Source organism: Sporothrix schenckii (genome assembly GCF_000961545.1).
Source record: "Sporothrix schenckii 1099-18 chromosome Unknown Cont41, whole genome shotgun sequence".
Lineage (NCBI taxonomy): Eukaryota > Fungi > Ascomycota > Sordariomycetes > Ophiostomatales > Ophiostomataceae > Sporothrix > Sporothrix schenckii.
The window spans coordinates 846954-872968 of record NW_015971142.1 but is presented as its reverse complement, the minus strand read 5'-3'; the positions used below and the strand labels follow the sequence as shown (position 1 = coordinate 872968).

General features: G+C 58.2%; 9 protein-coding genes across 9 annotated transcripts; 3 read left to right on the top strand and 6 right to left on the bottom strand.

The window, feature by feature from the left end:
* Positions 1–490: 490 nt before the first annotated feature.
* SPSK_07576 (uncharacterized protein) lies at positions 491–1795 on the bottom strand (the record flags this gene model as incomplete). The annotated part of the gene is made up of 1 exon (XM_016734235.1): positions 491–1795. One exon carries the CDS (start codon positions 1793–1795, stop codon positions 491–493), a length of 1305 nt encoding a protein of 434 aa, XP_016590583.1.
* Positions 1796–3947: 2152 nt separating this feature from the next.
* SPSK_07775 (catalase) lies at positions 3948–4931 on the bottom strand (the record flags this gene model as incomplete). Its single annotated transcript, XM_016734431.1, has 1 exon — positions 3948–4931. One exon carries the CDS (start codon positions 4929–4931, stop codon positions 3948–3950), a length of 984 nt encoding a protein of 327 aa, XP_016590582.1.
* Positions 4932–5987: 1056 nt separating this feature from the next.
* On the bottom strand, positions 5988–8842 carry SPSK_07002 (uncharacterized protein; the record flags this gene model as incomplete). Its single annotated transcript, XM_016733672.1, has 2 exons — positions 5988–8611; positions 8701–8842. The coding sequence occupies 2 exons, from the start codon at positions 8840–8842 to the stop codon at positions 5988–5990; spliced, it is 2766 nt and encodes a 921-aa protein (XP_016590581.1).
* Positions 8843–11053: 2211 nt separating this feature from the next.
* Positions 11054–12000, bottom strand: SPSK_07800 (uncharacterized protein; the record flags this gene model as incomplete). Its single annotated transcript, XM_016734455.1, has 2 exons — positions 11054–11910; positions 11940–12000. The coding sequence occupies 2 exons, from the start codon at positions 11998–12000 to the stop codon at positions 11054–11056; spliced, it is 918 nt and encodes a 305-aa protein (XP_016590580.1).
* A 611-nt stretch (positions 12001–12611) lies between these two features.
* On the top strand, positions 12612–15041 carry SPSK_07084 (uncharacterized protein; the record flags this gene model as incomplete). The annotated part of the gene is made up of 3 exons (XM_016733753.1): positions 12612–13012; positions 13072–13099; positions 13197–15041. 3 exons carry the CDS (start codon positions 12612–12614, stop codon positions 15039–15041), a joined length of 2274 nt encoding a protein of 757 aa, XP_016590579.1.
* Positions 15042–15511: 470 nt separating this feature from the next.
* On the top strand, positions 15512–17330 carry SPSK_07296 (MFS multidrug transporter; the record flags this gene model as incomplete). Its single annotated transcript, XM_016733960.1, has 2 exons — positions 15512–15733; positions 15807–17330. 2 exons carry the CDS (start codon positions 15512–15514, stop codon positions 17328–17330), a joined length of 1746 nt encoding a protein of 581 aa, XP_016590578.1.
* Positions 17331–17602: 272 nt separating this feature from the next.
* On the bottom strand, positions 17603–19204 carry SPSK_07413 (charged multivesicular body protein 7; the record flags this gene model as incomplete). The annotated part of the gene is made up of 1 exon (XM_016734076.1): positions 17603–19204. The coding sequence occupies one exon, from the start codon at positions 19202–19204 to the stop codon at positions 17603–17605; it is 1602 nt and encodes a 533-aa protein (XP_016590577.1).
* Positions 19205–19683: 479 nt separating this feature from the next.
* On the top strand, positions 19684–23895 carry SPSK_06883 (FIG4 protein; the record flags this gene model as incomplete). Its single annotated transcript, XM_016733556.1, has 1 exon — positions 19684–23895. The coding sequence occupies one exon, from the start codon at positions 19684–19686 to the stop codon at positions 23893–23895; it is 4212 nt and encodes a 1403-aa protein (XP_016590576.1).
* A 31-nt stretch (positions 23896–23926) lies between these two features.
* Positions 23927–25856, bottom strand: SPSK_07245 (uncharacterized protein; the record flags this gene model as incomplete). Its single annotated transcript, XM_016733909.1, has 4 exons — positions 23927–24310; positions 24384–25571; positions 25628–25689; positions 25754–25856. The coding sequence occupies 4 exons, from the start codon at positions 25854–25856 to the stop codon at positions 23927–23929; spliced, it is 1737 nt and encodes a 578-aa protein (XP_016590575.1).
* Positions 25857–26015: the final 159 nt, after the last annotated feature.

The window sequence follows — 26015 nt, the reverse complement described above, 5'->3', positions numbered from 1 at the left end:
GTTGTACGGCGTGAGGGTGTCGTGCAGAAAGGGCCCTGTTCGTCGTCCAGGATCGTGATGCATCTCAGACTCCGATGGTCCCTGCCCAGCGTACCCTGCGTGTTATCGATAGCGTCACGTGCAGCTGTGGGGCGAGCAGTAGTCGGGCCTAGTTTCAGTGAATGCTCCCTAGTCCGTAGAATTATCTTACAAACGATACCCAAATACAGCGTCTTTAGCGCCTGTGGCAGTTTTTAGTGCCTTAAGCTTTCTTGCGTCACAGAGCTTCCCACATAGACTTGTTTACTTTTCACATTTTCCACGATTGTTTTCTGTCAAGTTTATATTTTATCTTCCATCTATCGAATATTTCTACAAAATTGTACTGATACTGTGTCTACACATGAATCATGGCTTCGTCTATCGTCGTTGCTTACTTTGCTTGTGTTTACGTTTCTGCCGTTTTCCTGTCCTCTATATCGGTTTTTTTTCTGTCTTCGGCCTCTTTCTTTCATCCTCGCCCTCCTCCCGATCGCCGACTCATCTTCCGCCGTGCGGCTCGCTCCAGGATCGGCTCCGCCACAATGCTGTTGATTGCATACTCGGCAGCCTGCCGCATCGCCATGTGTCGGACGCCGTTCAGGCTCTCTGGATGCCGGTGGCCCATGTACGTGTCCACCAGCGCCGCGCCCAGTGCCGCCGTCGCCACGCGCGAGCCCTTGTCGCCGAACCAGCTGCCGGGAGCGCCGTGATTGGTCAGGGCGGCCATGGTGCCCGCACGCAAGGCGTTGCGCGCAGCGGACTCCCATTTGGAGGAGGGCATGGACGGCTCCGCGCGGGTCGACCGCGTCGACGACAAGGCGGATGACGACAGCGTGGACGATGACGACGCTGCGGAAGATGTCGTGGAAGACGCCGTGGATGCCGAAGCGGACGACGAAGTGGACGACGAGGACGGCGGGCCGCGTTTGAGCGACCGGTGGTGGGACCGGTTGGGACTACGATCGTCGTTGCGGCCGGCCGCAGAGCGCGCGCGGGAGGGATATGTCCTCTGGCTGGGGCGACGGTGATGATCACTGTCGTGTCGATCGTGCCCGTAACGGTCGCCATAACGGTCGCCATAACGGTCGCTGTAACTGTCGCGGCTCAGGTCTCGATCGCGGTCATACTCACGGTCACGACCACGGCCACGGCCACGGCCACGAACGTCGTCGTGTTTTGACACCACCCCAACAGCAGAATCGTGGTCTGAAAGCGGCGACGCATCTCTACGACTGTAAGGCGAAGGCGCAGAAACAGGCGAGCATCTGTCTGGCGAGGAGTCTCTGTGGTGGTGGTGGCGGCGATGCTGCTGGATGTGATGGTGCGGCGGTCGCCGTTGGAAGTCGTATTCGTACTTGTCTCCCACGCTTTCAGCAAATGGATCGTCGTCAATGATGCCGAGGCGCTGCAGGAAAGAGGACACGCCTTTCAGGGTGTTTGATGCACCGCGCTGGACATTGTTGTTGCGTCTTTCGGGCGGTTGCCGAGGCTCGCGGCCTCTCGCGCGACCGCGTTCAAGAGCGACACTCGGGGGTCGACGACGACGATATGTGTCAGAGTCGTCTTGTCGCGTATGCGACGCTGGCCGATAGCGACGAGGTGGACTGGCACCTCTGCTGCGGAGCCGTGGCCGCCTGTCGGGCGATGGATAGCGGCGGTTGGCACTCTGCGTGCTATTTCGGCCCGCAGGAGTGTAGCGGAGACGGCTCCGGTCGTTGCCCTGCCCTTGCCCGGTATAAACCGACTTTCCCCTCGGAGGCCTAGCCGAAGCCATGGCCAGACGAGGGCAGACCAGAGGTCGATGTGGTATGTATGACTCCGCAGCTGGTATAAAATATGTGCAACGCGTATGGCAGCCGGTTTCTCGGGAAAGCTGCCGAGGGCTCTCCTGGGAGGAAAAGAGACGATGCTTCGTGCATGAGGCAATGTGGCAAGGGTGCATTTATATGGCCGTTCGTGGTCAGGTTTCGTCCCTCACCTTTTTCGTCTCCTCGTCCTTCTGTCTCCCCATCCATTCTCTTCTCCACGCACCAGTCGTGCTCAGTGTCCAGTGCTCATTGAGCAACCAGGCTCAACAAGTAGGCCAATGGTAGGTGTTACACCAACGACGTGGGCAAGAGGGAAAGGGAGGGCATGGCCAGGTCGCACAGGCTACGGTCTGCCGTGCTTCTTGTTTTACTCTTCTTTTATCTCTCACCCTTTCCGCGGGACGTCGTCTGTCCCGTCTGGGTTGGTTTCTCTTCGTCGCGCGCGTTTACCTCTTCCCATTCGACAGGATCTCTCTGTGACGGCAGGCCCTGGCATTGGCTATGCAGTTGGCTTTCCTGTTGGCAGATGACAGCTTTGGAAAGGTTGCTCGTCGCTCCCATCCAGTAGTGGACCCCAGCTCGTAACAGTCTGTTGGTCTTTCTCCCGAATTTGGAATGACGGTGGAAGCGACCATGGCTCTTATTCTGTCTTTTTCTTTTTTTTTTTTCTTTTATCTTTTTTCAATTTTCAATTTTCAGTTTCGTACAAGTACACTTCGACGTATTCTGTCAAGTGGTCTTCTCGTCTCTGTGACTTGTCCCGTTTAGGAAAATGCAATGGTAGCAAGCGGCCCAACACAGAGACCGTGTAAAGGTTGCATGCATTAGGCAGACGTCATTTGCGCGCATCCCAACGGCTCTTTTCCAATACTCCTTTTATTCGTGCGCCATATCGGTTCTTGTCCGATGTCGTCTTTCTGCTTTGTGACTAGACATGTAGACTGCAGGCTCCCATATTTCCGTATTTTCCATCTTCCTCGCCTTGTCTTTTTTTGTCGCCAATTCGACAGACGGGAGATTATCTTCTTCAAAGGAACCTGTCATTTTGTAGCACGCCATCGCTAGATCTGCTGGCAGTGTATGTTGTATGTAGGGGAGGGAATGCGAAGGTTGTGGACCGGGAACTGTGAGAGAAGAGCAAATAATGCCAAAACGACGTGGAAAATGCCACCCACTGCACTCTTTCCACCGTATGTACAACGTAGCCCACCCTCTATCTTACAAGGACACAGATGTAATCACATCGTGGCACAAGGCTGTGTTCTTGTTGGATCTGTAGGTTATATTGACGAGCCGCTGTTTGCAGCTGTCACCTTTGTTGAGAGTGAGAGTGGTTGAGGGAGGACAAGGCATGTCGAGCAACGTTTTATCTTCCTTCCTATTATCTCATTGGCTCCGTTCGTCGCTCTGATAGCCGAAGTCGGCTCCAGATGCCGTCTTGTGGCATCGTTCTGTGTTGAGGAGGGATCCTCTGTCGTCATTTCTGTGCCGCATCGTCCTGTTTCTTGTCGAGATGCAGGACAGCATCCATCAAAGGGAGCTCTTTTGATACGTGGGCTGATGTCCGTGGCACAGAAGCAAGACTAAGAATCGGCCGGGTTTGGTCCTCTCGCGTGTCCGGTTGCCGTCTGTTGTTGTCCTCACGTGTTTCTTTTGATTCAGAAAGCGGTTGATGTCTACAGCATAGGTTGAGTCTAACAACAAGCCACAACATGACCACTGAGCACAAGAAACCCAAGTGACGTGCAACAGTGAATGGAAAGAGAACGACTTGTGCTCACCAGCTGCTAACTTGTTTGACTCAGCTTTGTATTTCCTTGTTTTCCTTGTCTTTTCTTGCTTTCCTTGTCTTGTCTTGTTTTCCTTGTGTTTTGTATCTCTGTACGCTGCCACTGTCCACTCTCACTACCACTCGCTCTATTTCCTGTCTTCCTTGTGATGTGTTCCAGATCCTTTGCCAAGCCGGCCGTACGTCAGAACGGGGCGCAAGATAGGTACGATCGGCCGAGAAAAGAGTCCAAACAAATGTGGAGGATATTGTATATTGTTTTCGGAGTATGTATTACCCGCGACGTATCGTCGGCTGTCCTTGTGTCTACTCCCGAGTCGCCAACCCTCCTACGCCGCCCGACGCTCCTTGCCGCTGATAATGTACACGGCCGCCCGCAAGTCAATCAACGGGTCCGCCGACGCCTCGACGCCGTCCACGCGCGGCACCGGGTCGAAAATCAAGTACTTTTGCTCCGCCGCCTCGTCGCCGCCGCCGCCGCCGCCGTACAGCCGGTCCAGGGTCACGCGGCCCAGGGTGACGAGCTGGCGCGCGTCGGGCCCCTCCTCGGGCCAGTGCACCGAGCTGTCGTCGGTCACATCGCCGTCCTGGGCGACCTGGGCCACGAGGTCGTACTCGATCGTGTGGCCGGAGCCTTGCGCCAGCTGCGCCCGCACACCGTCGTACAAAAAGTCGGCCGGCTGCGCCTTGGCCGCGTCGGCGTCCAGCGTCTTGTGGCCCGCCACCGGCACGATCCGGTAGCGCACGTACGTCGCCTTGCCGTCGGCATTGGTAAACTTGAAAGCATGGAGGGCGTAGAAGGCCTCGTGCGCAAAGGCCGTGGGCGTCGGCTTGGGCGCGGCCAGAAACGCCTGGGCGGCCGGGTGCGCGGCAATGTGCTTGGTCAGCGTGTCGGGGTCGGTGCCGGCGCCCTTGACGGCACGGAAAAAGGCGAGCGCCTCGTCGGGCGTCGCGGCGGGGAAAAAGGGCACGCTGTGGCCGATGATGTCCGTGTGTTTGCGGCGGGGCGTTTCGGCGAGCACAAAGCGCAGGGCAATGGCGCGGGGGTTGCCGTTGGGGTCGGAGTCGGGCAGCGTCGGGTGGCCCGACGACGAGGAGAAGCGCACCAGCACGGGCGTGCCGGCGGCGTTGGTAAAGTGCGGTGCACGCGACAGAGACGCGGCGGCGGGCGTCGGGACAAACGTGCCCTGCACCAGCAGGCCCTTGGCGTGAGCTGGCCGGAAGCCTGGTTTGGGCCCGCCGGCGAGGTCCTTGAAGACGCCGAGGATGTCCTTGGCGGACTCGTTGGTCTTGGGATCGTCAGAAAGAGGCATCGTGACGGGGTGTTCAGGTGGTTGTGTGTGGTACGGTGGCTTTTGCTGGGTGCCTTGTACGTGAGGAGAGCAAATGTGTGCAAGTGGTCTTGGGGCTACGGCATGAGATTGCTGTCTACGTCGTCGAATGCGGGACGACAACCTCTTATACATCAACGCTTGCCATCTTTGTCGAGAATGCCGTCATCGCGTGGCGGCCCCTCAAAGGCATTTGCAGATAACGAAACTCAAATACCACCCTTTCCGTCTGTCTGGGCGACATGCGACTTGCAGTGGCCATCGCAAATCAGTGACCGACGATTGGCTGCGTGGAGCGCGACGGCTGCACGAGCATGCCATTGTTGCCGTTGTGGCACACCATCTCGCAAAACGACCACGACGCTGCCGGCTTTGAGACTATACGGATGGTGCTGAGTGAGAACGTAAACGGACGAGCTAGGGGTCTAGACCCAATACTTAATTTGTCAACGGACGGGGAGCTGTCAGCTTTTAGTGTGCGCGCCCATGTCTCGTCCGTATAAGTCAGGGATCGTGTTTCATGGCGGCGAGTTGTGATGCCGGCAGGATTGCCATGCATTTGATTTTGTTCCATGTATGTAAAATGTATTGCAGTCAGGAATTAAATTGAAAAACCTATAGTAAAGGGGGCAAAGGAAGGAAAGAAGGGTGAAGGAATAAAAACGACAACGAGGAAAGCAAGAAAGAAAGTCGAGACTGTTTTCCAACCGAAATGGACGAACAGCTCTAGAAAGAAAGCAAGTTAAGTGCAGAGGGTGGAAAAGGACTTTTTATGCTGGGCCGTGGTGTTTTCTCTAGTCTTTGTCTCGTCTCTTTCACTTATCCTGCTCTCTTCTCGTTCTTTGTTTTCTTTTTTCCCTCCCCTCGCCTCCCCTCGTCTCTCTGTCCTATGAGTTTGTCCTCTCTTACCATGTGAGTGATGCCAATACGCTATGCTCGGATCCCAAGTTGAAGGTGCCCCACCGCCATCCTTTGATGTTTGTTTTTATTTTTGTTTGTTTTTGCTTATGATTGAGATTCTTTTGCTTTCACCATCGCCTACAATGGAGGCGCCCGCGGATCCATCATGCACTGGTCCACCCGCATGAGCTGCTTGCCCGTGGCCTTGGCCAGCTGGATAAACTGGCGCAGGTACTTGACGGTGTTGGGGTACAGGTAGTGCATGACGACGAGGTTGCCGCCGTTGCCTAGGTCGCGCTTGAAGGCGTCGAGCTGCTTCTCGGGCGTCGACGACAGGCCCCAGAGCCAGTCCTCGACGTCGACGCTCCACATGACAATGTAGGGGTCCGTCACGTTGAGCGCGAGCGCCAGCCGCTGGCGCATGCGCGCGCCCTCGGTGCCAAACGGCGGCCGGAAGTAGGGCGTGTGCATGCCGTTGAACGTCTTGGAGACGGCGGCGATGTCGTTGTTGTACTCCCAGTCGATGGCCGCGTAGTCGGCGAGCCCCTCCATCTTGGGGTGCGTAAACGAGTGCAGCGCAATCTGGTGGCCGCGCGCCTGCATGTCGAGGTAGACGGTCGACAGGTTCGTCGACGGGTCCTCGAGCGGCAGGCCGACGGTGAAGAAGGTGACGTTGATGTTCTCCGACTTGACAATCTCGACGACCTGCTGCGCGAGCGCCGGGTCGCCGTCGTCAATGGCAAACGCAAACGAGTTGGGCCGCTTGCACGCAAACACGAGGTTGCCCGACGGCAGCTTGTTGGGGATCGTCACGTCCGCCGGCACCGACGGCACGATCTCGATGCGCTTGAGTGTCGTCGGCGCGAGCGTGTAGAAGCCCTTGAAGGCGAACGTCGTGACCCGGCTCAGGTCCACGTTGAAGTGCGCGATGGGGATGTAGATGTCCGTGTCCGTCGCGTACCGGCTGGCCTCGAGCGAGTCCCACGTCTCCGGGTACGGCGCCGCGTCCGGGTTGCAGTCCGCGTTGGCCTGCTGCAGCGAGATGGAGAACTTGTTGCTGCCGCTGTACGGAATGTGCAGGTACGCGTCCTTGAACGCCGTGATGTCCGCGCACTTGTCGGCCAGCGACGAGTACCACGCGAGGTCCGAGTCGTTGGTCTGCAGCCGCACCGTGTTGGCCTGGATGACCGACGTCACGCAGTCCTCGTCGCAGCCGTGCCACTGGCCGAGCGCGTTGCTGTCCTCGTTGCCAAAGTGGTCAATCAGCAGCGACGTGTGCGCGGACCCCGTCTCCGCCGGCGCCGGCACCGAGTACTGCGACTGCGGGTTGACGGGGTGCGCCGGCGCCGGGAACTCGGACACGCGCGTGCCGCAGTAAAACGCCATCGGCCCCAGCGTGATGGGCGCCGTCAGGGACGAGAAGTAGATCATGGACACCTTGGCGGGGTCGACACGGCCAAACTTGCTGAGCGGGAACGAGTACGCGCGCAGGCTGCCGTCAAACGTCCAGCCCAGGTCGGCCGTCGACAGCGTCTGCTGCTGCGTGTAGTTTCCGCTGCCGCACACGTCGACCGACGACATCTGCACCGAGAACTGCGTGCCGCGCGCCGCCTTGATCCGGAGCGACACGCCGCCGTACGCGTCCACCGTGTCCACGCACGGCATCTGGCTGTACAGGTACGAGTCCGTGTTGACCGGCGTGATCGACACCGTGTTGTCGTTGTTGACCACAATCGACTTCATCGTGCCGTCGTCGCTCGACGGCTGGTACATGGAGTTGTAGTACAGGAACGTCAGCCGCGACTGCGACTCCCAGTCGTCGATCAGCAGGTCGGTGCACGAGTCGGCCGACGTCGGCTTGGGCCGGTACGTGGTCGAGCTGATCACGGGCCTGCGCGTTGTCGTGGCGATGGGGATGATGGTGGTTTGGGGGATCTTGGAGGTGTGGGGGTGGGCAGGGCTGCGGTTGTCGTCCGCGCCGGCCCGGCGAAGCCGTTCAAGCCGGTGCGCGTTGGGGGGCACGGCGGCCGCTGTTGAAGAGGCCGCCGCAGGGTATGTGAGGGCGGCATAGGAGACACGAGAAGGAGACGAAACGGGAACAGGCGAAACAAGCGAAACAGACTGCGACAAAACACGAGAAACAAACGTGGACGGCCCGTCCACCGGCGACGCCGTGCGGCTCCTGTCAAAGAGCCCGGGCACGTCCTGGACGGAGGGCGTCGCCGGCGCCTGTGCAGAACTAGGCTTCAAATCGGGTGGCTCTAGAATAGTTAGACGTCTTGTCCGTACGAACACCGGGTACAAAAGTATGGCCTCGAAACCAACCCCCTCTCCCCCCCCCGACTCACCTTGGACCGCCCGCGCCTCAAGGTTGCGGCACACAAACTTGAGATCGCTCAGCGTGTAGGCCCCAACCTTGCTGAAGCTGGCAAACACCAGCCCCGTAATCGCGTCCAGGTTCGACGCCTCGTAGACGCCCAGGTCCAGCGTCACCACCTGCTGCGTCCCCGTCAGGCCCGAAATCTCAAACCACTCGCTCGTGTAGTTGGACGAGCTGCAGCCCCCCGACGCCGCCGGCACCGTCTGCAGCTCGAGCGTAAAGTCCGTGCCCGCCGGGTATGTCAGCGTGAACTGCAGGCCGCCGTACCCCGACGACTGCGCCTTCTGGCACGGGAACGTCTCGTAAAAGTACGAGTTGGCGTCCCTGGGCGTGAACTGCAGGATGCCGCCGGACGCCGCGATGGACGCCATGCTCTGGTCATCTGTGTGTGTTAGGGGAGGTGTTTTTTTCTATTGTGTTTTTTTTTTTTTTTTTGTCTATTTTGTATTTTTCTTTTTCCGCAATACGCACCACTCGCCGGTTGGTTCAGGCTGTTGCTCAGGCTGGCAAAGTTGGCAAAGTTGTCAATCTGTAGGTCTGACGTGCACTGCGCCGCGGCTTCGGCGCGCACGCCGGCCACGAAAAGGGCCGCGAGGAGCTGCTTGGCATACATGGCGAGAGTTGGTGATGGTTGTAACGGCGAGCCTGGAAGACAAGGAGGGAGAAGGAAGAGAAAGGAGAGAGAGAAAAAGGAGAAGGAGAAAAGGAGGGAAAAGAAGGAGAGGCGACAGGGACACAGTAATATGATAGACTGCACCGACAGCTAAGATATATACTCTGCAATGGCACGACGAAAAGTGGCAGTGGGCAGTCGCCAGAGCCGCGGAGCCGAGCGATTCCAAACCAGACAGTAGTTTTCTCATGGTGCTTTACAGATCTTGATTAATATTATTCGTATAATTGCCTGTTAGATATATCTTGATTTTGTCTTATGAGATACTGTTTGTCTCTCCCCCTGCAAAGGACCCTTGTAGCCTCTTTGGATAATTGCTCAGGAACGCTCTCATGGCATTGAGATCCGTTTTCAATGTCCGTTTTCAATTCCGTTTGTTCAGTTGCTCTTGCGGATGCCACTTCAACCTGCCAAAACTATCAATATCTCTATCAATATCTCCAAAGGGACAGAATAATAAAAAAAAGGAATCGGCTGAATGACGCAATATAAACAACCGTCATCTGCGTAACCTGCGGAAAGATTTTCGGACAGCCCAAAACCGCTCTCTCCCAACTCTCTCCCAATATCGAAACCTCTGCCGTGTTCGACCGCCCACCCATACTACCACACCAACAGTGAAAGGGCTGCAAAACAAGCCTTGCCAAGACTCGCAAAACGGTTGTTTGTGTCTGCCCCTGCCTCCTGGCGAGATTCTACACAATTTATTCGCATTTATTTATGTTGCGCAGTGTCGTCGCAGCCCCCGTCTGGGCCTGGCCATGCTGTTTGCCAAGACGAACGGAGTGTTTGGGCTTTGGAGTTGGCGTTGAGAAAAGAACACGTTGGTAGAATTGCTGGGCAAAAAAGAGGTACATCTTGGAGCAAAGCAAACGTATTGTAACATGATTAGGCACTTTTATTCTTGTGAGAATGCTTGAAATAAAAAATGTTATGATTATTTTCTGCTTTTTAACTTTTAATTTTTAATTCTATTTTCAAAAAAAAAAAAGCTTTTATGTTTCTTGAAATGTTCAGCAATACGGATTAAAACATTAGAATAGAGTCTGTTAAATAGGCACAACTCCATTGAACGGGAGATGGCTCCAGATCCCAGATGGACCCAAATCATCCACTCGGGAAAAAGGCGGAGCCAAGAAGATCATCGGAAGCACGTCGTAGACCTAGACACAGGAACAATTGGAAGAAACGGTGCCAAGCGGAAAACGAGGCTCGGCGAAAGTGCATTTCCGAAGACGCTTCATTTGCGTGCTTAGGCGAGAATCATAGTGGTACGTGGTATATGTGGTATGTAACATAGGTATACGCAGTATGTTATAAAATCATACCGATCGACAGCGGCACAGTGAGCCGCGTCGGCCGACTTTTACCTGTGCAAACTCCCGCGATATTCTTCCAGAACAGGCACAGGAACAGAGGCTGTGCCTGCAAACGGACCAGGCCCTGCGCATATGGAACGTAGCAGCAGACCACCAGAGGCGACCGCCAGGGCGAGGCGACGCGTGTTCAAGTATAAATGGATGCATGCACGTGAAAAGAGACGACAGAGGGAGAATGTGATAAGGAGAGCGTCGTTTTGGGGAGAGAAGGAGAGTAAAAGATACAACGCACATATGGCGGACGCACTTTGCGTATACCAAACCAGGCAGGCGTATCTGCTCTTGACCTCTTCTTGGCGTTGATCTGTTGATCCCATCTGCGGCTTCGTGATACACAGTCCTCGCGGACAGAATATCTCGACACTGGTTTCTCCTATTCAAGTATCCGCATACGCTCGGTTTCTCTCTGCCGGCGATGATTATGTGAATGTGACCACCGTCACGACATGCTCTCCTTGTCTGCAACGTATCGACTCTCACAACGACCCCGTGGACGCATTGCCGATAGTGGCTCGTATGAATATGCCCTTTTCGTAAAGTAGGGTTAGAATCCCCTCTCTAGCTGCACCATCCCTGCGTCCCCGTTTCTATCCCAGGTCCTTCTTGCCATCCCCCACACATATTGGCCTGGCCTTGTCAGCAGTGACGCAACCGGCATCTTTTCGCCGTGTATACCACGGGCCCGTCGAATGGGAAAGAACGAGCAGAGGGAGGGAGCAAATGCACATGCAAATGCAAACAACCCTAACCCATCCCTTCCCTACCCATTCCCTCATACCCCAATGTCCCGCCCAAGCTGCGCAATCAGTCCTGCAATCCGTTCCGACACCTCTGTTGTGCGCGGGATGTCATGTCCGCCACCATGATCGTACATTTTGCGCACCCGGCTCGCATGCGCCAGCTGCAGTGCGGCAGGATATCGTGGATCCCGGCTCCCAAAGACGTGCACTGTCGGTATTGTCAGGAACAAGTCGGCCGGGAAAGGGCCCGTGGCCGTAAAGTCCATGCCGAAGACGTCCTCGTCGGACGGCAGCGGCGCGCCCAGCTCGTGCACCAGGCCCGAGGTGTCGTCCCACAGCCCGACGCCGCGTTGGATCTGGTCCGGCTGGGACGCCAGCTCGCGAAACAAGCGTGTCTTGGCGTGCAAGGCCTCCGCGGACCGCTTCTCCAGCGCCAGCACCTCGGGCGGTATGGCCACGCCGAGCGCCGCGAGCGAGGTAAAGGACAGACCACCACACACAAAAATGGCGGCGCGAAACGGCAATGGCGGGCTGTTTGCGCCAACCGAAGAAGACCGCGGCGCCGATCCGAGGTCGCGGGCCCGGTGCATCAGATAGCTCGAAATTAGGAGGCAGCCCTGCGAGAAGCCCATGAGCGCGTCGTATGGCCCGTGGGCGGCCAGGTAGTCGTCGAGCCAGGCATGCGCCGAGCGGATGGACTGTGCCGATTCTGTCGGCCACCAACTATACGCCCCGCTGCCGGCATCAAAGAGCTTGTCCACCCCGGGCGCCGACGTGGATGCGAACGGGCCATCGACGAAATCAAACACATACGAGGCGTCCAACTTGGCACGGAGGGCCGCTGTTGACTCTTTTGTTAGATCATGTTCCGCACCGACCTGCTTGCTGTCTATGTCCTCCCAGGAGCCAAGTACGCACCCGTTTGCGACCGGAAGATGTCGCCGCTCGTGCCCTTTCCGTGAAGGCAGAGGATTCTCATATTGGCTGGCAGGGGTGGTGGTGTCGTGGGGTCTTTCGCCGTTCCAGGGTGGGATCGTCGCGGGTCTGGCCGCAGGCTGTAGCCAGTGGTTTTTAGCACACTGGAGTACGCTAAATGTCCTAAATCGAGCCGTTGGTACTGGGTCGTCGCTGTGATGTATTGTCTCTTCAGGATTCACACTTTTGAAGCCGTTGGGCTTTCTAGAGAATTTTTTTTGGTTCGCCTTCGGATGATTCTGGATCGCTCCTGCTGTTTTCCCCAGTCTTTACGTTGCCCAGGCAGCTCAAATACGAGTACCAGCATTTCGGGTGTCCGGCATGGCGATTGTCCGAGTTCAGAAGGTACCGCTGGAAAAAACAAGTGGATGGGTTTGTGGCCGAGGACACGCTAGTCCGAATCGGGAGACTTGTCTCCGGATGTCGCACGTCTGTCAAAAATATCAAATCAGGAAAGTGCCGAATCTTCCGACGATCGCGCTTTCCATTTTCCATCTCCATGCCATGTCGGGAACTTGACGTCGAAAAGGAGGCTCGACTCAGTCCTCAATTCAAACAACGACCGATATCCTCGACGACGCACATACTGCTGCGGCTACCAAATAGACCCGTACAATGCCCCGTCCTGCCCGGAAATCGCCACAGACGCCGATGCTTGGCGACACGCCAGCACCGCCAACACCACAAACCACGACTGCACGCACGCCCGTCGCTGGCACGCCAACTGCTGTGGCCTACTCTTGCGTGGCCTGCAAACAGCGCAAAGTTCGATGCAGCCGCCAGTTTCCCTGCGCCGAATGCGTGCGCATGGACGTCGAATGTGTTCCGTCTTCCAGGAAACCGTACGCGTCGCGGAAGCGGAGACGGGGCCAAGACGAAGCCGAAAGCTCCGAGCAGCCCCGGCCGCACAACCATCTGGTATCGCGTACCGTGGATACTCCGCGAGAACAAATGGGACCAGAACGCCGACAGACTGATGCGACCACCGAACGGCCTACGCTTCTCGCCTTTGGGCAGTACGTTTACAGGTGGCCTTGCCCCCCTCCGTGCTGCCAGATTGCTAACATCTGCCAAGACATTTATGGACAGGACTGCCAGAAGATGTACGTATGGCGGACGGCAACAACAACCAGACACGACTACGTTGGCACACAACCATGCTGAAGGTTTTATCGTATGCCCCTGCTGACTGATTTGTAGTTCCGCGAGCCACAATCTGTCGAGACGCCGGCTTCCGATGGCCGATCCGCGCCGCCTGTCGGTTCCGAGGCAACGCCACTGACAGATGCTAGTACTTTACTATTTGGTCAAAGCGTTGCCGGGTTCTCAAATGCCAGTCTCAGAAATGCACACCCACAGCCGGTTCACGCGTTTTCACTTTGGCAGACATATCTTCACAGCATCAATCCCCTGTCCAAGGTCATCTACGCGCCACAGGTGCAGGATCTCGTAATCCAGGCCGCAGGTAGCTACGACAGTCTCTCGACGGTCAACATTGCGCTGTTGTTTTCCATCTATGCTGCTGCGGTCTCGGCCATGTCCGAGGCCGATTGCGAGGCCAAGCTCGGCGAGGCCAAACAGACTCTTCTGGAGCGATACCTTTCGTGTGCTCAAAAAGCCCTGGCCGCTGCCGGTTTCATGCGTTATACGAACCTGGCCCTCGTCCAGGCATTCACTATCTTTTTGCTTGCTGCACGACAGAGCTACGATGCAAGTTCTATGTGGCTCTTGACGGGTATGGCCTTGCGGATGGGGCAGCGGCTTTTGGCGACGGTGCCTGCCAAGTCGACCAAGACGAGCGATGTCAATGGAAACCGTCACAGTATTAGGCCTAGAGACAGAAACAAAAGTGGCAAGCCAGAGGCTCCAAGTTTCTTCGAGACACAAATGCGCCTGCGCGTGTGGTGGCAGATCTTGCTGATTGATGGGCGTGTCGCTCAGTTGTCTGGCCAATCACGTATTGTATACAGCGCACTGCCCGACTACCCGCTGCCGGCCAACCTCAGCGACAGCGACATCAATCCCGACATGGTGAGCCCCCCTCCACCTATCGAGGACCGCCCTACGGAGATGGTATTTTGTCTTCTGCGCTACGAGATGGGCAAGTTCATGTTCGCCAAAGGCAGCCTGCTCAACGACCCGACATCCAAGATGGCCGATCGCGACGCCGCCATTGACGACATCGCCGCGTACTTCAAAGAAAAGTTCCTCGATCATCTCGATCCAGCCATTCCGCTTCACCACATTGCTGAGGCTGGTGCTCACGCTGCGGTCGACAAAATGCGTCTCATGGCCCACCACCCGGGCCAATATCCAGACAAGGGCAAGTCGATGCCGCAAGCCGAGCACGACATGCTCTTTAAGACGAGTATCGACATGGTTGACATTCTCGTTCAAGGGTTCGACGCACGGTACCTTGAGCACTTTAAATGGCACATTGACGTCTACTTTCAGCTCGATGCAGTTGTCTTTATGCTGATCGAGTCGCAAAGTCAGCCACCCGAGAGCGAGCTCGTCAACAGGGCGTGGGAGCTCGTCGCGTCGGTGCTGCATTTCAAGCGCGACCTCGTGCAGGAAGACGACGAATTGGGACGAGCGGTGCGGCAACTCGTCTTCCGAGCTTGGGAGTCCCGTGAGCGTCGGGCGCGGAAGCAGAACCCAGGGGCGGCACTACCTACGCCGCCTGCTTCTGTGGCACAGCTGTTCTCAGAAATGCGACAGAGAAGGAGGGCCGCGCAGACGCAAACAAATGGAGAAGGACCCTGTGCGAAGGACAACATATCTGGACCCGACGGCGACGGTGAATCCGCTCAACAAGTAAGCCCTGGTAGCACGGCTGTTGAGTCTGCAGCCGTCGTTTCGACAATGCACGAAACATTATCGGAGCTAGCACCACTGCCGGACTTACAATACTCTGGACCTGGGTCCTCCAGTCTTGACACGTCGCCATTTTCGTCGTACAACGATGTCGACTTGCTGGGCTGGGAGACGATAGACTGGGACTCGTGGGGCTACTGGAACCAGCTCCTGCAGGGCCAAGCCTGATGTTGGATAGTTGATTTCCATTGCAAAGGAACAAGAGTCAAAAGCAATCGGAGGGGAAATAAGCTGATAATGTCCGAGCAAAAGTGACGAAAAGACAGCAAAGAAACCGATTCGGAGTATTCAATCTCAATCTTCCGTGGCGATCAGTCGGATTAATTTACGCAGTGCTTACTTTTGCGATTTTGGTGACAGCGCTTCAGGAATTTGGCAGCCTGACCTGTAAGTCGGCATTTTCGGACATTTGGTTTAGTGGATGTTTTTATTGTACACACAATCGGAGATTTCGGTCATTTGAGTTTCCTCCTTTTGATCACCACGGTCCTCTATATTTCAAGGGGACGTCCATTTCTTTCGTTTCGTCCATCCAGACTTTCTTCAAACATCTGTTTCTTTCTTTATATATTCTATAGGTTCTTCCCGCCTATTCTTCGTTTTTGTCAAGACCATCAACTACAAACAGCAACTTACACATGTCTTATATCGAGATGGAATCCAGACCAACGACGGCCGCAACCAACGGCCTAGAAAAGCAACCCCAGGGCCAGCTCGACAATGACAAAGTCCGAACTGAAAATGTGGTTGGAGATGGGGACGCCCCTTCTGAGAAGACAGCAGAGCAAACATACCCACCCCTGAGGACTGTTCTTGTTGTGATGGCCGCTCTCTACCTTGCCATGTTCCTTGTGTCTCTTGTGAGTATCCACCCTGCCCCCGATTGAATTTGTTCGTTTAGAAACTGATCTGTTGCTAACTTTCTTTCTTCAGGATCGTATCATTATTGCCACGGCTATCCCTCGCATCACTGACGAATTCCACTCCATCAACGACATTGGCTGGTACGGCAGCGCCTACGTTCTATCCAGCTGCGCAACGCAGCTGCTCTTCGGCCGCATCTATGCCTTTTACAAGAACAAGGTTGTCTTTCTCGCCGCCATTGTGCTCTTCGAGGCTGGTTCGGCTCTGTGTGGAGCGGCGCCCAACTCGGTCGCCTTTATCCTGGGCCGTGCGCTGGCTGGTGCCGGTTCGGCGGGCGTCATGGCCGGTGCCATTGTCCTGTCGATCCCGCTCGTGCCGCTGGACAAGCGGCCCATGTTCCAGAGCATGCTCGGTGCCATCTTTGGCGTGTCGTCTGCGATTGGCCCGCTCATCGGTGGCGCGTTCACCTCGAATGTGCACTTGACCTGGCGCTGGTGCTTCTACATCAACCTGCCGATCGGGGGCGCGTCGATTGTGCTCATTCTGCTCTTCCTTCACCTGCCCCAGCCGCCGCGCTCCCATGCGCTGCCTGCCCTCGAAAAGGCCAAGCGCATGGACCCCATCGGCACGCTTCTGTTCACGCCGGCCGTCGTGTGCTTCTTGCTCGCCCTCGAGTGGGGTGGCACGGTGTACGCGTGGAACAGCGGCCGCGTGATTGCGCTGTTTGTGGTCTCGGGCGTGCTGTTTGTGGCCTGGGTCGCCAGCCAGGCCTGGCTCGGCAGTGAGTATGCCACAGTGCCCGGGCGCATCATCCGCCAGCGGTCGGTCATGGCGGGGTTTGTCTTCTCCATGTGCAACGGCGGCGTGCTGCTCTCGTTTACCTACTACCTGGCCGTCTGGTTCCAGGCCATCCAGGGCGTCGACGCACTGCAGTCGGGTATCCGGTCGCTGCCGTTTGTGCTGGCGCTCGTGGTCGCGTCCATCATCGGCGGCGGTCTCACCACGCGTTTCGGATACTACACGCCCTTTGCCATTGCCTGCTCGTGCCTTTTGTCCATTGGCGTCGGTCTCACCACCACGCTGCAGGTCGACAGCGGCCACAGCATGTGGATTGGGTACCAGGTGGTGGCCGGCCTGGGCATGGGCTTTGGCATGCAGATGTCTAGCCTGGCTGCGCAGACGGTGCTGGCGCCGCCGGACGTGCCCGTGGGTGCCTCGCTCATGTTCTTTGGCCAGGGCCTGGGCGGCTCCGTGTTCTTGTGCGTGACGCAGAGCATCTTCTTGCAGAAGCTGTTCCAGGACCTGTCCACGGTAATGCCGGCCGAGGCCGCGCGGCAGCTGGTCAACACCGGCGCCACGGCGATCCGGTCGGCCGTGTCGGCGAGCTTGCTGCCGGCGGCGCTGGTGGAGTACAACAAGGCCCTGACGACGGCATATTACGTGCCGTTGGCAGTGGCCTGTTTCGGTATTGTTCCAGCGCTGTGCTTTGAGTGGAAGAGCGTCAAGAAGGCGCGGGAGGCCATGATGGCGGGCCAGAAGCCGGCTGCTGCCACTACCGCCAAAAACGGCGAGGATGCCAGCAGCGCTGTATAGATTGTTTTCCAAGGAAGGGGGCTTACCGAGTAACACAATGTGTTTAATAGAAGTAGAATTAGACAACCCTAGAATAATAGAAACCATACCACTCCGTCAAAAAAGCATACCATGGACAGTGCAACGTGAACAGTAGAAATGTAAACCATAAGCAGTAAAGTCATAAAACGCCACAACTATGCAAAGGATATATCGTCGCAAACAAAACACACGTTACCACTGAGAGTGCAGCCGTCTCTCACCTGCCAGAAAAACACATAGCCGTACTGCACTCAGTTTGCCGGCAGCGGCTCTTCGGCCTTGAGCGACAGATTGCGCAGGCTCTTGGTGGTCTCTTCTTCCAGCTCTTCTTGAGTTTTTGGGGCCTCTTGGCGAACGTTGTCGGGGACAGCGCCAGCAGCCTCCAGTTTTCGCCGGGTCACTTCGGCTTCTGCCTTTTGGGTCTCCTCCTTGCCCTTCTGCGCGGCTGCTTCGGACGCCTGCTGCTCCTCCTTTTCGAGCGCCGCCAGCTCGTCGTCAATCTCGCCCTCGTCGACGACCATGCCATTCGCCGACGTCGGGTCGACCAGGATGCGGTTGATCTCATCGGCGGCATCCATCTGGTCGCGCAGGCGATCCACGACCTCCTCGACGCCCTCGGCGCCGCCGACCTGTGCATTGAGCGACTTGAGAGCGTCGGCACTGGCGGCCATGGCCTGGACGACCTGGACCTGGCCCGAGGCCTGCTCGATCTGGCTCGCCGTGGTTTCGAGCTGTGCGAGCGTCGCAAAGCGTGTCGTCAAAGCACCCTCGGCCTGCTTCTTCTGTTTGAGGGCCGCCAGCGCGGCCACGCGGTTCTTGCGCAGAACCGCGTCGCGCGCCGCGACGGTGAGGTTGTCGATGCGTTTGCTGAGGACGCCTGTCTGATGCGTCAATGAGTCGATCAGTTCCCGCAGCTGGGCGACGGCGCGGTCTTCTTCTGTGATGACGTTGCCGTGGTCAGAGACGGTCGATGCCCCGCGCAGCTTGACGACGTGGCCGTCAAAGACGACCAGGTTCTTGTCCCGCGACAAGAAGGCGAGCAGGACATTGAGGTCCATGTCCGAGAGGCGCGGCTGCTCCACGGCCGACCCGACCGGGAGACCGCTGTCTTCGGCGAGGACGGCGCCCGGCGCTGAGAACATACGCTTGAAGTGAGCGACGGACCATACGTGCTCAAATGGTGACTGTGCGTCGGCCGTCTTATCGGCAAACGCGGCAGCCGCCGTCTCGACGTTGGCCAGCACAACATGCTGATCGGGCGCAAGACGGCCGCCGCCCTGAAGCAATGAGAAGGCCGCTGCGTTCCCAGCTGCGGCCGCGTTTGCCTTCTGCTGCACCTGGCTGTTGCCCTCGATCACGCCCAGCCGATGGAGGCCCCATGACACTGCGTGCCACGGCAAGCCCGCGGCCCATGCGGACCACGACCGCCGGTTGTAGATGCTCTCCTTGGCCCGCAAAAAGGCCTCGAGAGGCACGAGGTCACGCTCCAGCACAGCCTCCTGAATGACGGCATCCAAAGCCAGCGGCCGTCCGTAGCGGTCGCTTTGCAGGGCGTCGAGGAGAGGCTGGCCGGCCGCGAGAACAAGGAAGCTGCGGGCGGCCGTCGACGCTGTGCTTGCCGAGGGTGTGCCCTTGGACTTGGACGGAGCGAGCACAGCTGCCGTTGCCGGGAGCATGCCGCCACGAACGAGCGAGCCGAGTGCGCGGCGCCAGGCGGCGACGTTGGCCGCATAGCCCTCAGGGTTGGTCGTTCGCAGGCTGCGGAAGTCGGAATAGAGCGCGGGCAGGCGGGAGCGTGTGAAGCCGTCCTGTTGCGCGATGAGAAACTGGATGCGCTGCGCGTTGGTGGCCATCGTGAGGTGCGATGCAGTCAAGGCCGGAAATGAAGGGACGAACGACGAGCGAGATGGCGGGATGGCCCGCGTATGGACGCGTTTTATTCGTCGGCAGAGAGCCGTGTCAGGCAACACAGGGGAAGTCGAGATCGAGAGCCGGGAGCGTCCCAGGGTCTGTTGCCTGAAGCTGTCCCGCGATGATGCAGGGATGTTTTTGTTTGGTTTCGGTCGTCGGGTGGCAGGCCTTGGAGTGGGGCTGTTATCGCCTGTAAATTTGGGCCTGTTTTCTCTTATCGGCGCCCGTCTTTGGGCGGTTTAGTGTCTAGCACGTGCTATCGCGTTTGGCGTTGTGGGGCGTATCAGTACGGTGAGCCGCTCTGACGTCGACGCTCGTTCCTTTCCAATATTGCCAAGAGCAAAACCGTCTGTGTCTTCGCAAACCACTTTCATAACTACACATTACGATATGCTCTTCTCATGACCACCCATCACCTGGCATGGCTGTGCTGAATTCTACTGTCGACAACCCGGCGGACGCCACAAGTCTGGCCAGCAGCTATAGTACCGGCACCCTCCCAGGCGGCCATGCGGCGGGCACGGGCACGACCACCCACCACAGCTCGAACAACGTTCCCTCCAACCAGCCCTTTCCACAGCTGCGAGACAATGCCAGTGCCGATGTAGACAGTGACGGCGACCCGGAGCGGTCGGCCGAGACGGGGGCGTCGATTGCCAAGACGCTCAAGATGACCAAGGCGACGGACGCCGGCGCTGGTGCAGGCGACGATAACGACGACGACGAGGACCCGGCTGTGGCTCGGCCTTTTCTGCGAACCGCGAGTCCTGACAATGGCGGTGGAAGGGGTGGAGACAATGACGACGACGACTACGAGGAGGAGGGAGACGAAGGTGCGAGCGACGGCGAGGACAATGATGGCGACGGAGATGAGGCATTCACAGACGATGACGAAGACGCTGAGGAGACGCTGGGCGAAGAAGAGACAGCGCCCCAAAGCAGAGCGAGTCCGACTGAGGCAGAGGCAGGTGCTGATGGCGACGCTGCTCGACGGGCCGGTGCGTCCAGTCGTGCCGGCGGTGATCGTGCCCGACGGCGGGCGGGCCACGCTGCTCGCGCGGCCAAGGCTGCCCGAACAGCACGCGCAGCCGCCACGCACGAGCGCATGGGCCACAAGATGCACAAGTTCACGCTCTACGAGACGGCCAGCCGGTACTACATTGTCGGCGAGGATGTCACGGGGCGGCGGTTCCGTGTGCTCAAGATTGACCGCACGACGGCGGCTGACGACACCGAACTGGGCGTAACCGACGACAAGATCTTTTACAGCCAGAAAGAGATGGTGCAGCTACTGGACACAATCGACGACGGCAACCGCGGGACCGGCGGCATCAAGCTGCGCTGCACGACCTGGGGCCTGCTGGGCTTCATCCGGTTCACGGGGCCCTACTACATGATGCTCATCACAAAAAAGTCGACCGTGGCCGTCATTGGCGGCCACATCGTCTACCAGGTTGCCGGCACCGAGTTGATTCCATTGACACCCGGACGCGGGGCCAACACCAACACGAGCGTCGGCAGTGGCGGCGGGAGTGGTGGAGCCGGCGGAAGTACGGCGGCCGGGGGCGGTGGAGGCAGCAGCGGTGGCAATGATGGCGGCCACAGCACGGGCAGCCCCGGTGCCACACATGCCGATGAGGTGCGCTTCCTCAACATCCTCAACCACGTCAACCTGACGCAGTCGTTTTATTTCAGCTACTCGTACGACATTACGAACACCTTGCAGCACAACATCACACAGGAGCGTGCGGCGCTGGCGGCTGGCCGGCGCTGGTCCTGCGACGAGGCGCACAACACGATGTTCGTGTGGAACAGTCACCTGCTGCAACCGGCCGTCGACGCGCTTGCTTCGCCGTTTGACTGGTGCCGCCCCATCACACACGGCTATATTGACCAGGCGTCCATCTCCATCTATGGCCGCACCGCCTACGTGGCCATTATCGCGCGGCGGTCGCGCTACTTTGCCGGTGCCCGGTTCCTCAAGCGAGGCGCCAACGACCTGGGCTACGTGGCCAACGACGTCGAGACGGAGCAGATCGTGTCGGAGGCCAGCACCACGTCCTTTCACTCGCCGGGCCGTCGCCTGTTTGCCAACCCGCAGTACACCTCGTATGTGCAGCACCGCGGCAGCATTCCGCTGTACTGGACGCAGGAGAACACGGGCGTGACGCCGAAGCCGCCGATCGAGCTTAACCTGGTCGACCCATTCTATAGTGCGGCGGCCTTGCACTTTGACAACCTATTTGCGCGGTATGGCGGCCCCATCTACGTGCTGGACTTGGTCAAGTCGCGCGAGAGCACACCACGCGAGAGCAAGCTGCTTGTCGAGTTTACGCGCGCCATCCAATACCTCAACCAGTTCCTGCCGCAGGACAAGCACATCATCCACCACGCCTGGGACATGTCGCGCGCCAACAAGAGCCACGACGTCAACGTGATCCGCGTGCTGGAGGAGATTGCCGAGACGGTCGTGGCCACGACAGGCTTCTTCCGGAACGGCGAGGGCGATGGCACGAACATGCCTCCCCCGTCACCATCGGCAGGAACCGAAGACGGCGCCCTCAACTTCCCGCAACGAGCCCGCGTACAAAACGGCGTGGCACGCACCAACTGCATCGACTGCCTGGACCGCACCAACGCCGCCCAGTTTGTCATTGGCAAGTGCGCCCTCGGCCATCAGCTGCACGCCCTCGGCATCCTGGACGAGCCAACGGTCAACTGGGAGACCGACGCCGTCAACTTGTTCACGCACATGTACCATGACCACGGCGACACCATTGCCGTGCAGTACGGCGGGTCGCAGCTCGTCAACACCATGGAGACGTACCGCAAGATCAACCAGTGGACAAGCCACTCGCGCGACATGCTCGAGACATTCAAGCGCTACTACAACAACTCGTTCCTCGACGGCCAGCGCCAGGAAGCCTACAACCTGTTTCTCGGCAACTACATATACACACCGGGGCAGCCTATGCTGTGGGACCTGCCCACCGACTACCATCTGCACCATGCCGACCCGCGGCGCCGCCCAGCTGGGGCCGGTCGCGGCCGTGGCGGGCGCGACTACATCCACTGGTTCACCCCCGAGCATCTGAAACTGCGTACGCTGCCGCCCCTGCCGACTCTTCGGCCGCCCGCCGCCAACACACACGCGTACAATGTAGCCATGGCCCTGGCGGCGCGTAAAGTGAGCAGCCAGCCGCAGGTGAAGCGCAAACGCAGCGGCCAGCCCAGGTTCAGGCGCAACATGACCAGCCGCACGACCAACAGCTCGCTGCTGTCTGCGGGGCCCAACACCGCCAGCTTCGCCACGGACGACTACTGGCTCGAGTTCTACCGGCCGTACTTTTTGTCGTCGTTTGCCAAGATGTTTTCCTTCAAGATCAAGTCGACCATGAAGTATATTCCCATCCGCTCGTCGCGCGACGGCCAGTATGATCTGAGCCCGTTCAAGGTGCGCAGCGAGATTGGCAGCCAGTACGGTGGAGGTGGGAAAGACGGCGACGCCGATTCAGTGAGTAGTCGAAAGACCAACGGCCGGTGGCGTGGGAATGGCCACCGGAAAGAGGTTTCGTTTGTCACGCCGCAAGACGTGGCCAGAGCGCGTGTGTCCACGGGCAATACGGCCGACGACGCAGCCAGTATCGCCAGCGGTGCCAGCGGCGGCACGACGAGCGGGCTGCGCAACTGGCTGAGTCCGTCGTCTGGAAACGACCGTCCGTCCGACGCGTCGATTGCCAGCAGCATTCCCAGCGTGCAGCAGCAGCAGCAATACCTACAGCAGCAACAGAAAGGCGTCCATGGCCTCCTGAAAGAAGGCACCGTGGCGGGCAGCGGGGGAACGGGCGGATCGATGGCAGCCGCTACGACGGTAACAACCGCGGCGACCATTTTATCGTCACCGTCACGAGCCGGCGCCGCGAGTTTGCACAGAGACAGCACCGGCAACGGTAACGCCAACGGCCAGGGCTTCCCGTATGGCCGTGGCCATGTGCGCAACAGCAGCAGCATTGCCACGACGCTCGACACGACCATGGTCGCCAACGGCGGCCTTTTGTTCGAGCCCGACCCCCGCCAAAAGGCAAAGCAGTCGGCCGTGGACAAGGCACGCCAGGCCCAGCTCACGTTTGCCAAGATGGTCCAGGACTCGTTGAATCCGTCGGTGCAGGAGACCGAGGACTACGAACGATACATTAGCCACCCGCAGAATTTGCAGATTGTCGTCTCGACTGACGAGACCGTCATTGCTGGTGCTGCCCCTGCCGCCGGCCTGCCGGGCGGGCTCTCTCCCTCGGCTGGCATCAGCGCGGCCAGCAATGAAGAGTACCAGGAGTACGTCAATGGCAGCTGGAAGACGGACGGCCTGGGCATGAGTTTCTCGGAACCTGGACAGGTGCCCCGGTCAAACTCAGCCAACTTCCTGCCGGCGGCCGTGGCGTCCTCAATCCCTTCCATTCCTGGCCTGGACCAGGACCGCCCGGACGACGAGCTGGCCGTCTACGGTGAGCTCATACGCGTGCCCGAAAACCCATTGACAGTCACCGAGGGCGACGCGCAAAAGAAGCGCTACAAGGCGTACCGCAAGTGGCTGCGCGGCAAATCACTCTTTAAGCAGCAAATGGTGGACGCATAAAAGTCCGTTTGTGGGCAAACGTCTGCTACGACTACTCTATCCTGAACAAAGGCACGAGTCGGTTCTCGCTCTCAACCAGAGGCCTGACAGCGGCGTTTATATCCACACCGGCTGCCTTGAAGATGGCTAACAACGTGTTGGCGGCGCGCACGAGTTGCACCTTGAGACCGGCCGTCTCCTTTTTGTCATTGACCTTCGTCCCTTGGCCGTCTTCTTCTTCCACCACATGCAGCCAGCACAGCATCAGCATCTTGAGCGTCTCTTCTTGCCAGGGCGTCCTGACCAGTCGCGGCCAGCACATTGTGAGAGTCGTCTGCAGCGCGTCCAGGGTCGCAGCAACGGCCGGCTTGTAACGCATGGCAAAGGGGTCCGTGAGGACCGCGGCGTACATGGGCATGAGGTCCTTTGTGTGTGTCTGTTAGCATTGGCGTTGCCGTATATACATACTCTGTGTTAAATTAATGACAAATGACTGCAATTTTATGTACCTTTAAATGTTTCACAGCGTAGATGCCCATGGCCTCGACGATGCGTCCCGCCTGCCGCATGAGTTCCTCTACAATGTGGATGTGTTCGCTTGCATGAAAGTAGCCAGCGTAGATGCCTTCACGCAGAATGCGGTCCAGCAGGATTGCGGCGGCGTTGGGCGGTAGGCCCTTGTTTGCGACGGCCGTGCTTGTGTTTGAGCCAGCACCCGCTGCTTTTGCCAAACTGAGGAGGGCCGAATATGCCGGGCCCAACAGCTGCAGCGACTCGTTCTCCGGGGTCAATCGTGGCAGAAACAAAAGTGTCGGGAAGACGGCGTCGGCCAGCACGCTGTCCAGCCCGGTCGAATGCAGCAGTCCGCCGCCATCGGGCACCACCGCGACAAATTCTGTCAGAAGGCCCAATCCCCGCGCGCGCACAGGTGTGTCTGCGTCCTCGACAAGCGCGAGCAGCACCGGAACAAACAGTGGCCAGTTGGTGCGCACCAGCGCCCCGTCGGCTTCGTGAACGGCCCAGGCGAAAACGGAGATGGCGCGCATGTCCACGTACTTCCAGGGCTTGGCCTGGTGCGATTCCCGATTTGTCGTCGTGTCGTGCGGAGCGGTGCTGGTACTGCTGCCACCCGTATTGCTCGCGAACGCGGCCTTGCGCCCAGACTCGGTCACCGTGGCCGGCCGCGACCGTGCAAAGAGCGGCCGCAGATACTGCTTCAAGATGCCGTCGGCAATCCACTCGCTCTTTTTGCTGTCCGCATTAGCAAAATGATTGGTGAGTAGCCTCGATGCCATGGCAGCGGCAGTGTCTGTCGTCCAAGGCTGGCCAGCGTCGGCGAGTGCTGTAATCGTGTAGAGAGTTTGCGCATGGTCCTCGGCTGTATCGTCGCTCTTCTCATTTGCGTGCCCCGTCTCGTCCGCCAAAGGCAATCCGACACGCTCCAAGACGGCCAGCCCATCGTCGGCCACCGACTTACACCTGCGCGCTATTTGGTCTCGCTGGCCACTTGTGTGCTCGCCAGGCGTTAGTTCGGCGTCGTATGTGGCGTCGTCGATGGGCGTCAACATGCGCGCAAGAAACCGGCAAATCTGCCGGCGGGCTACAGCGTCCTTTGCGCTGTCCTTGCCAGACGGCTTTATTCGGCTTGGATCCGCCTCTAATGACGCCCTCAAAGCAAGTACATAGTGCGGTTTATCCTTCGATTGTCAGCTGTGTGGTTGTAACCTGTGTCACGTCGATGTGGTTCACCTACCTGGTCTTCTGGTTGCGCCAACTCTCTGGCAAGCTCACTCCATGTAAAAGACGGAGGCAAATCTACAAGTCATGTCAGATTTCAATTCTCATGCGTAAGGCAGCAGCAGAAGGGTGTTCAACGAACGTTGGGAGAGTGAGCTCAAGACTTTTGATGATGAGAGATTGCTGCCTTGGAGCTGGTCGGCGGCCCGTCGCAGGACATCGAACGACGGGGAGCCGCTGGACATTGTATTAAACTAGATGTAGAGCTATATCGACAACTCAAATCAGGCTATAAAGACGGTGGCAGACGTGTCGAGTGGTTCAACCGAGTCTGGATGTTGAGATAAATGCTGAACAGACTCGGTTAAGTGGGAAATCGTCACAAGGCTGTGGGCACATTGGCT